General features: G+C 47.8%; 2 protein-coding genes across 2 annotated transcripts; one reads left to right on the top strand and one right to left on the bottom strand.

Moving 5' to 3' along the window:
- On the top strand, positions 1–735 carry LOC136787351 (olfactory receptor 14C36-like). The gene has a single exon (XM_066984531.1). The coding sequence runs from the start codon at positions 1–3 to the stop codon at positions 733–735; it is 735 nt and encodes a 244-aa protein (XP_066840632.1).
- A 7,834-nt stretch (positions 736–8,569) lies between these two features.
- On the bottom strand, positions 8,570–9,247 carry LOC136787352 (olfactory receptor 14C36-like). Its single transcript, XM_066984532.1, has one exon. It carries the CDS (start codon positions 9,245–9,247, stop codon positions 8,570–8,572), a length of 678 nt encoding a protein of 225 aa, XP_066840633.1.

Here is a 9,247-nt window from a genome sequence, read left to right on the forward strand (position 1 = left end):
ATGGCCAATTCCCTCTGGGACACCAGGGCAATCTTCTATGAAGGATGTGCTGCACAGGTCTTCTTTTTAGTCTTCTTCATTGGAGCGGAGTATTCCGTTCTCACTGTCATGGCCTATGACGGCTATGTTGCCATCTGCAAGCCCCTGCACTACGGGAGCCTCCTGGGCAGCAGAGCTTGTGCCAAGATGGCAGCAGCTGCCTGGGGCAGTGGCTTTCTTTATTCTCTCCTGCACACTACCAATACATTTTCAGTGCCCCTCTGCCAAGGCAATGCTGTGGACCAGTTCTTCTGTGAGATCCCCCAGATCCTCAAGCTCTCCTGCTCAGATGCCTACCTCAGGGAAGTTGGGGTACTTGTGTTTAGTATATTTTTAACATTTGCTTGTTTTCTTTTCATTGTGGTGTCCTACGTGCAGATCTTCAGGGCTGTGCTGAGGATGCCTTCTGAGCAGGGATGGCACAAAGCTTTTTCCACGTGCCTCCCTCACCTGACCATCGTCTTCCTGTTTATCAGCACTGCCATGTTTGCCTACCTGAAGTCCCCTTCGTTCTCCTCCCCATCCCTGGACCTGGTAGTGTCTTTTCTGTACTCGGTGGTGCCTCCAGCAGTGAACCCCCTCATCTACAGCATGAGGAACCTGGAGCTCAAGGACGCAGTGAGGAAACTCTTTGCATACATGCTTCAAGAAAGTATTTGCACACATTTTTCTTCAACATTAATCATGGGCATATAATCCTATCAGGACACTGACGCTTTCTGAAATAAACTTTTCCGACAATTTTCTTTAATTTTCTTTCTTTCTTAGTATTGTCTAAAGCTTGTGAATTTGACTCAATGTTATTCTTAGTGTCTGATATTTAATGGTTTTTGTTTGTTTATTTGTTTTTGTTTTGTTTTGTTTTGTTTTGTTTCAATTTGGACCCAATCCTCTAAAGTACTTATAGAACTGGGCTTCTCTTGCAGATGGAGACAATAAAAAAGAGAACAGAAATTTACTGGTCTCATGTCCCATCTCCTCCAATCTCTTCTGCAGCTGAGGGAGAAGCCCCAGCACGCACGAGGAGCTCAAGGCCAAGAGCCCAGCTGCCACATGGAGGAGCAGCCCCGGAGGCCCTCAGGGCTGCCCCTCACTGCCCGCTGGGCTCTGCCTCTCTGCTGCCTTCGGGTTGGGGCTGCTGCTTCCCTGGAGGCATGGCCATGGCCAGCAGCAGGACGTGGCTTTTTCACTGCTGCTCTCTGTTTAAGTCCATGCTCTCCTCTTGTGCCCTTCACTTTTGTTAGCCCTCACATCTCTTGTAATTTTTGACAGTCCTGTGGTCTCTACAGTGGCATCTCTGTCACATCTAGACACACCTCTTCTAAACCTGGTCAGGAATACACCCAAGGAGCTGCTCCCTGAACATGCCTCTTGCTTTTCTGTGTTTCAACATGGATCGGAGCCCCAGAGTGATCAGTGTAGTGAACTAAAGAATAGATGCTAAAGGGTCAACTATAGAACTATAGCAGGTACTGAGATAGGATAGCCCTTGAGGATAAGGAATTTCTATACATATTGTAAACTAATCACAAGGACAGGACTGAGACAGGATAGCTCTGGAAGATAAGGGATTTCTATAGCCCAGGCCATTGTGAAGATAACACATTCCTGTTAAGCAAGAACCGGTTTAGACGAGTTTTGTGGCTGAAGACCCTGGCCGATCATGAGGAAGACATACAGCCTTCATCCTGAAGACCCCAGCCCACGATCACCAGGAGGCACTGCGTGTGCGCAGTTGGAGGAGTTAAAGGTGGAGACAACGGAAATGATTTCTCAGAACTCATTGTAATAAAGACCGCCCTTTCAGGGAGAGGTTATGAATATGTACAGGTGTTCCCTTACCTGTGTAACCCCTTCTGTATAAATACAAGATGAATTTACTGTGCTGGGTGCGCACAATTGTGGTGGGACTACCTCCCATGCTGCCCAGTGCTGAATAAACATACCTACTTTACAACTTCACAGGTTGTGGAGTCTGTTTTCCACACGTCAGTAGGACCAAGGGCTGGAGTGGGATCTGCCTTCTTGATTGCACATGCCCCAGCAAACAATAACTGGCCTTTGACTTATCTGCCTGGGAGTATCCCAGTGGTGCTGGGGATGATGGTAAATGACAACCTAGAGAGGAATCTGGAGCTGCCAGGAGATGTCAGGGGAATTCCAGGGACAGTGTGCGAGTCTGGGTGGGCGGTGAGTTTCCTCATCTAATGAGTGACCATCCAAGGTAGAGTGTCCCAAAGGAAAAGGCAAACCTGAGGAGCCCTCAGGCTAAGGAGGGCTCTGCAACACTTGGAAGGGTTGTGAGGAGCCAGTAGGCAAAGGCACCAAAAAGCTCCTTGAGAGATTTCTCCAATCTCCTTGCAGTACCTGAGGTACTCAGCAACAAATACACCATGAGATTACTAGAATGTGGAAATCCCTAGCAAGACATGTCTATTTTGACAATTTACTTCAATTTTTCAAAATTTGTAAAGCTAATTAGTGAATTTTCAGGAGTACAGTAGAAGGAAGACTTTGATGAGCACTTGATAAAGAAGGAGTTTTCAGATTTACAGATGTTTTTCATTGCTCTTGTTATTAGGCAAATACTGATAGGGCATTCTCCAACTGATGTTGATCCAGGTTTCCTCCTAAGAAAAGCAGTTTCTTGATGCTGGACAATGCATCCAAGGACAACCTTGCTCCTCACTTCCCAGCTCTACCATTTCTCTCCCTGAACACCCGAGCCTTACATCGCTTTTCCTCACACCAGCCCTCTCCACTAAAATTGGCAGCTGAATGTCACTGCCCCTTTGCACCAGCTCCCACCTGAGAGGTTTCTCTTATTTTAAGAAAATTACAAATATGAAGAGAGTTGAGGAGATGCCTAAGGACACAATTGGACAGACTGCTGAAAGATGGGAAAATTGGAACTCCCTGAAGGTCAAAGAGTAACTGGGTAGGTGAGAGGGATCAGAATGATCAAAGAACTAGGGGTGGGCATATCTGCAGAACAATGGGAAGTACATAGGCCCAGATAGGCATCTGGAAAGGGGACTTCTTACATGGCCAGTTAATCAGGACCAGGAATTACCTGGAAGATTATGGAGATGAAATGCAGATCATTATCAACAGACCAGTGGCAGTGCAAGTGCGGGGGAGATTGGTGTTTCTTTTCCTGCAATGAATACACATCCTGCAAATTCACATTTTGTGATGACTGAAATTCAACATATTGTGTGACACGTTATGGAAAGGATTGAATTACTTCAGGTGATGAGTAGGTACTCTATTTCTTAAATACTAGAGAAATTTCCAGGACTTCAGGCAGAACTTTGCTGTCCAACCAAAAAAAACCAGTGCCAGCCCCAGAGGTCCTGCTGCACCTGAGGCACTTCCCTGGGTCTAGCAGCTGTCAGAGAGGACCTGCAAGAGACCAGAGACCTTTGAGAGCTGCAGATGGAACTGGACAGGCATCCTAGGGCACCTCCACTGCCATCAGTGCATTGACCCACAGCTGAAATGGTCACTGGGAAACAGAAACTCTTCCTGATTCTTCATAGAAAACCAAACATCCATGAATCACCTTGGGTTGTCTGTGACAAACTCAGGCTGAAAGACTCAAAAGCATGTCACTTCAAGTGACTGTGATGGTATCCATGAGCTTGGCCTGGTTTGGGAAATTGTCCCCTTTCAGCCAAGGAATTAATAATTTAATTAATGTTTTATTTTGGTCAGGTCAATTCTCTAAGGAAAGTCATATGTATTGTGCTATAGAGGCAGAAGGCAAAAAGCATTGCACTGTGCCTCAGAATTATCAAAGAGACCTGATCCAGTTCAGCCATGGGATAAAGAAAACAGTCTAAGCTGAATGAAGGGCACTGAATTTTGGCCTAACATGAGGAAGGCTGTATATTGCTGGTGAAAGAACTGTCTTTCTTGTGCCATGACCAATGCAGATCGTGCTGCAGTAAAAGGCCCAGACCGACACCGATGTATTGGAGGCCAATGGGCATGACTTGTGATTGACCTTGCAACACCTCTGACTGATATTTCTAAGCAAGTAAGGCATCATGGTAGTAGTGGGTCTTTTTCTCAGTGGGGTAGAAGGCGTCCCTTGCAAAATCAACATGGGTGCCACCACTGCAAAGCTGCTGTCTAACATTATCCTTTTTCCATGTGCACAATTCTGCACCATAGGGTTCATCTCAGCATCCACTTTCTCACAACCTTTACGCATGAACGCTACAGCACCTAAACGTAACACAGAATCATAGAATAGTTTGGGTTGGAAGGGACCTTAAAGATCATCTAACTCCACTCCTGCTGTCATGGGCAGGGATACCTCCCACCACACCAAGTTGCTCAAACCCCATCCAACCTGGTATGGAACACTTCCAGGGATGGGGCATCCACAGCTTCTCTGGGCAGTCTGTTCCACTGCCTCACCATAGAGTCATATTGAACCATTGAGTGTTCTGAAGCCAAATACCATGCTTTATGGTTGTCTTTGTTTTTTCTTTTGGCCTCTGAAGCACAATCATAGAATCATAGAATCATACAATGCCTTGAGTTGGAATGGACATTGAATGTCCATTCAAGTCCAACTCCTGGCACCACACAGGTCTACCCAAAAATTCGGACCATACGACTAAGAGCACAGTCCAATCGCTTCTTAAACTCCAACAGGCTTGGTGCAGTGACTTACTTCCCTGGGGAGCCTGTTCCAGAGGGGATCCCCAGCCAGCCCCTGCATGGGGCTCTGCCACCCGCTTCTTCCCGGCCCTCTCCAGTACCCTCCTTGCTGCTCTCTGATGCACACCAGGACCTCTTAGTGCGTGCTGGCCAGCACATCTTCTGAGGGCCAGTGCGGCTGCTGCAGGGGCAGGGAGCTTAGCAGTGCCCTTGCAGTCCCCTGCCCTGGGCCTGCCTCTCCTCTTGCCCTCAGCCCCAGCCTTGTCTCTGCTGGCAGGAGCACTCTTGGCATGCACTTCCTGGCCTGCCCTCGACTCCACACAGCTGCTGCCCTCTCAGGCTGCTGGCACAAATGTGTCCTCACAAGCAGCACCACCCCTTGGGCTGCCTCTCCTGGCCTCTCCCACCCCCCTGCCTTGACTCCTTGTCTCTGCTGGGCCCCACCTTCAACACCCAAATGCATCCCTTGGCTGTCAGCTCCCTCTCCCTTGCCCTGTGGGATGACAGAACCAGGGTGGGACATGAAAAGCAATGTGGCCAGCCGGGCGAGGGAGGTGTTTCTCCCCTTCTACTTTCTTGAGGCCTCACCTGGAGCCCTGTGTTCAGCTCTGGTGCACCCAGCACAAGAAGGATATGGAACTATTAGAAGGAGAGTCATGAAGATGGTTAAGGGGCTGGAGCACCTCTCCTATGAAGGCAGGCTGAGGGAGGTGGGGTTGTTCATCCTGTAGAAGACAAGGCTCTGGTGGGAGTTTATAGCAGACTTCTAATATCAAAAGGGGGTTGCAGAAGAGCTGTGGAGGGACTCTTTCTCAGGGAGTGTAGTGATAGGATAAGTTGTAATAGATTTCAACTAAAAGAGGGAAGGTTAATTTAGATATAAGAATTTTTTTTTTTTTACTATGAGAATGGTAATTCCCACTCTACTCTGTGTGCAGTTCTGTGCACCACAGTACAAAAAGGACATTAAACTGTTGGAGAGTGTCCAGAGGAGGGCGACGAAGATGGTGAAGGGCCTAGAGGGGAAGACATATGAGGAGCCGCTGAGGTCACTTGGCCTGTTCAGCCTGGAGAAGAGGAAGCTGAGGGGCGACCTCATCGCAGTCTACAACTTCCTCGTGAAGGGGAGTGGAGAGGCAGGGGACCTATTCTCCGTAATCACCAGTGATAGGACCTGCAGGAACAGTGTTAAGCTGAGGCAGGGGAAGTTCAGGCTAGACATCAGGAAGAGGTTCTTCACTGAGAGGGTGGCTGCACACTGGAACAGGCTCCCCAGTGAAGTAGTCAATGCACCAAACCTGTCTGAATTTAAGAAGAGCTTGGACTGTGCACTTAGTCACATGGTCTAAACTTTTGGGCAGACCTGTGCGGTGCCTGGAGTTGGACTTGACGATCCTTATGGGTCCCTTCCAACTCGGGATATTCTATGATTCTATGATTCTATGATTCTATGATTCTAGGAAATTCTTCACTCAGAGGGTGGTCAGACACTGGAACAGATTGCCCAGAGAGGTTGTGGATGTTCCATCCTTGGGGGTGTTCAAGAGCAGGTTAGATGAGGCCCTTATCAACCTGATCTAGTGGGGGGCATCCCTGCCTATGGCAGGGGGGTTGGAACTAGATGATCTTCAATGTCCATTCCAACTCAAGGCATTGTATGATTCTATGATTCTATGATTGTGCTTCAGAGGCCAAAAGAAAAAACAAAGACAACCATAAAGCATGGTATTTGGCTTCAGAACACTCAATGGTCCAGTTCATCCATGAGATAAAATATTCTAAGCAGCAGGAAGGACACTGAAATGTGACCTAATATGAAGGAGGCGCTAGATTGCTGGTGTAGAAACAGCATTTTTGTGCCATGAGCAATGCAGTATATGCTGTAGAAGAAGGCCTACACCTGAATAAAAAGGCCTAGGCCAGCACCAGTGCTGCACAAGCTTGAGATTTGGGTGCATGTGAACCTAATGGAACCACAGGATCTTTAATGTCCCTTCCAACCCAAGCCATTCTATGACTCTGTGCTTAGCAGCCCTGTACAGCCCCTGTGGGGCCCAGCCTCAGTTCATGCCCCCCAGCTTGTGCTCCAAAAGTGTTCCCTTACATCCTGTGTCACTTGTCCCACCTGCATGCCTCGGCTACCCCAGGACATCCTGGAGGCAGTGACCACCTCTGAATAGATAATTGAAATCAGCCATGAAAGTTGATCTAGGAAACAATGGAAACCTGTGCATAAAAGGACTCTAAGTAATAGCTGAAAGAGTCTTTTTTGGCAACGCCACAAGCTTTTTTTTTCTATGAATTTTCTTGATTTAGTCTCATAGGTTTATTATTATTATTATTATTATTATTATTATTATTATTATTATTATTTTAATTGACATCATGTGGACAAGTACAATCAACCAAATTATGCTTTTTCTGTGAATAGTCTTATGCAAACATTTACCAAAACATATTTCCCAACATATTTTTTTCTTCTTCCTCTGCCTCCTCTGTCTTCAAACAGAACTTCAAGTGAAGAAGTCACTGAATTAAAGAATAACTCATGTTTAAGAAACCAAGATTGAGAAATGTGTGCCATGCCATCATAAAGGGAGATAACAAAGAAGATCAACAGTGTTGGACCAAGTGCCCATGACTGATGGGTGCTGCTGGTAACTGGCTGGCAGGAGGACTTTGTACCACTAATGTCCTGCCACCTGCCTTCCCCCAACATCATCCCCTTCTTCAGTCCAAATATCACCAATGTGGCTAAAGAGAAACTCCAGGAGACCATGGCAAAGGCCTTGCTAAAGCCCAGGTTCACCACGTTCCCTTCTTTCCCCTCCCCTTCTGTTTCAGCAGTTTCTTTGTTTCCTCCAACTGCCTGAAGATGGCTGTGGCAGGACATTCCCCATCACGTTCCCAGGGGTAGAGGTGACAATACCAATTCTGTCAATCTTTTTTCTTGCCCTTCCTGAAGATGTATTTGATGCCTGCCTTTTCCAAGTCCCCAGAAATCTCTATGTTGCAAACCTTTGACAGCCCAGTCCAGAAAGTCACGGTAGTGTGACATACAGGAGAGGGTCATCTGGAATGAACCTGTGCAAGTGGGGTGACAGAAATCTCACAGAGACACTGGGGGTTGTTTCTGGAGGCACACAGGGCAATACCAGGGCTCTGTGAGGTATCCATCTCTGAGCTGGCCTCCTGCGCTCCTCATACACATGGGGCTGTTGGGAGACACGGGTCCCTGCCTTGCACACCCACGGGCAGTGCACTGAAGTGCCTGCAGTGTCCCTCTGGCTCCTGCAGCCACTGCCAGAGGCTGGGAAGCACGTCAGCCCTGCAGTGCTTCTGCTCTGCTCTGCTCTGAGATGCCCCAAGGCATGAGGAATGGTCACAGGGACCTCGGTTCAAAGAAGCACATCTCAGAGCTGTATTCAGGTGCCTTCCCAGGGCATGTTACTTAACCTTGTGACACTATCTACCCCACTGGCCTTCAGGAGACTTGTAGGAACAGCTGATGGCATTTGTGCTCGCTCGTGTTCATTTATGTGCCTATGATGTGCCTGCTGGTACCAGCAGCAATGGGTTTCTCTTTCCACATCTCCCATGAATGCACAAGGGGCCCTGCTCTTCTCCCAAAACATCCTACGTCCCAGGGAGCATTTCCCAGGTAAGCAATGAGCAATGGACTGGCCAGCCATTGCTGAGCCTCCTTCCCATGCACCCCACAGGTCTGAGCTCGTGGTGATGCTCTCCAGAGTATGAAAAATGACCTAAAAGATTATAGAATAAACCTTGACCCTGCAATGCATTATGGGTCATATGCAGAAGAAAATGGGCTATTGTTTTTTGATTTTAAAACATCTCAAGTCATCAGTTTCCTCATGGCATCATTGAGGTCCCGATTCCTCATGCTGTAGATGAGGGGGTTCACTGCTGGAGGCAACACTGAGTACAGAAATGACACCACCAGGTCCAGGGATAGGGAAGAGATGGAGGGGGGCTTCAGGTAGGCAAACATGTCTGTACTGACAAGCAGAGAGACCACAGCCAGGTGAGGGAGGCACATGGAAAAGGCTTTGTGCCGGCCCTGCTCAGAAGGCATCCTCAGCACAGCCCTGAAGATCTGCACATAGGACAGCACAATGAAAACAAAACAACCAAATACAAAAGAAAGACTGAACACAAGTAGCTCAACTTCCCTGAGGTAGGCATCAGAGCAGGAGAGCTTGATGATCTGGGGAATTTGACAAAAGAATTGGTCAACAGAGTTCCCTTTGCAGAAGGGCAGGGAAAAAGTAATGGCCGTGTGCAGGACAGCATTGAGAAAGCCACTGCCCCAGGCAGCTGCTGCCATCTTGGCACAAGCTCTGCTGCCCAGGAGGTTCCTGTAGTGCAGGGGCTTGCAGATGGCAATGTAGCGGTCGTAGACCATGATAGTTAGAATTAAATACTCTGAATCAAAGAAGAAGACAAAAAAGAGAACTTGAGCATCACACCCTTGATAGGAGATGGCCCTTGTGTCCCAGAGGGAATTGGCCAT

Source organism: Anser cygnoides, chromosome 29 (genome assembly GCF_040182565.1).
Source record: "Anser cygnoides isolate HZ-2024a breed goose chromosome 29, Taihu_goose_T2T_genome, whole genome shotgun sequence".
Classification (NCBI taxonomy): domain Eukaryota; kingdom Metazoa; phylum Chordata; class Aves; order Anseriformes; family Anatidae; genus Anser; species Anser cygnoides.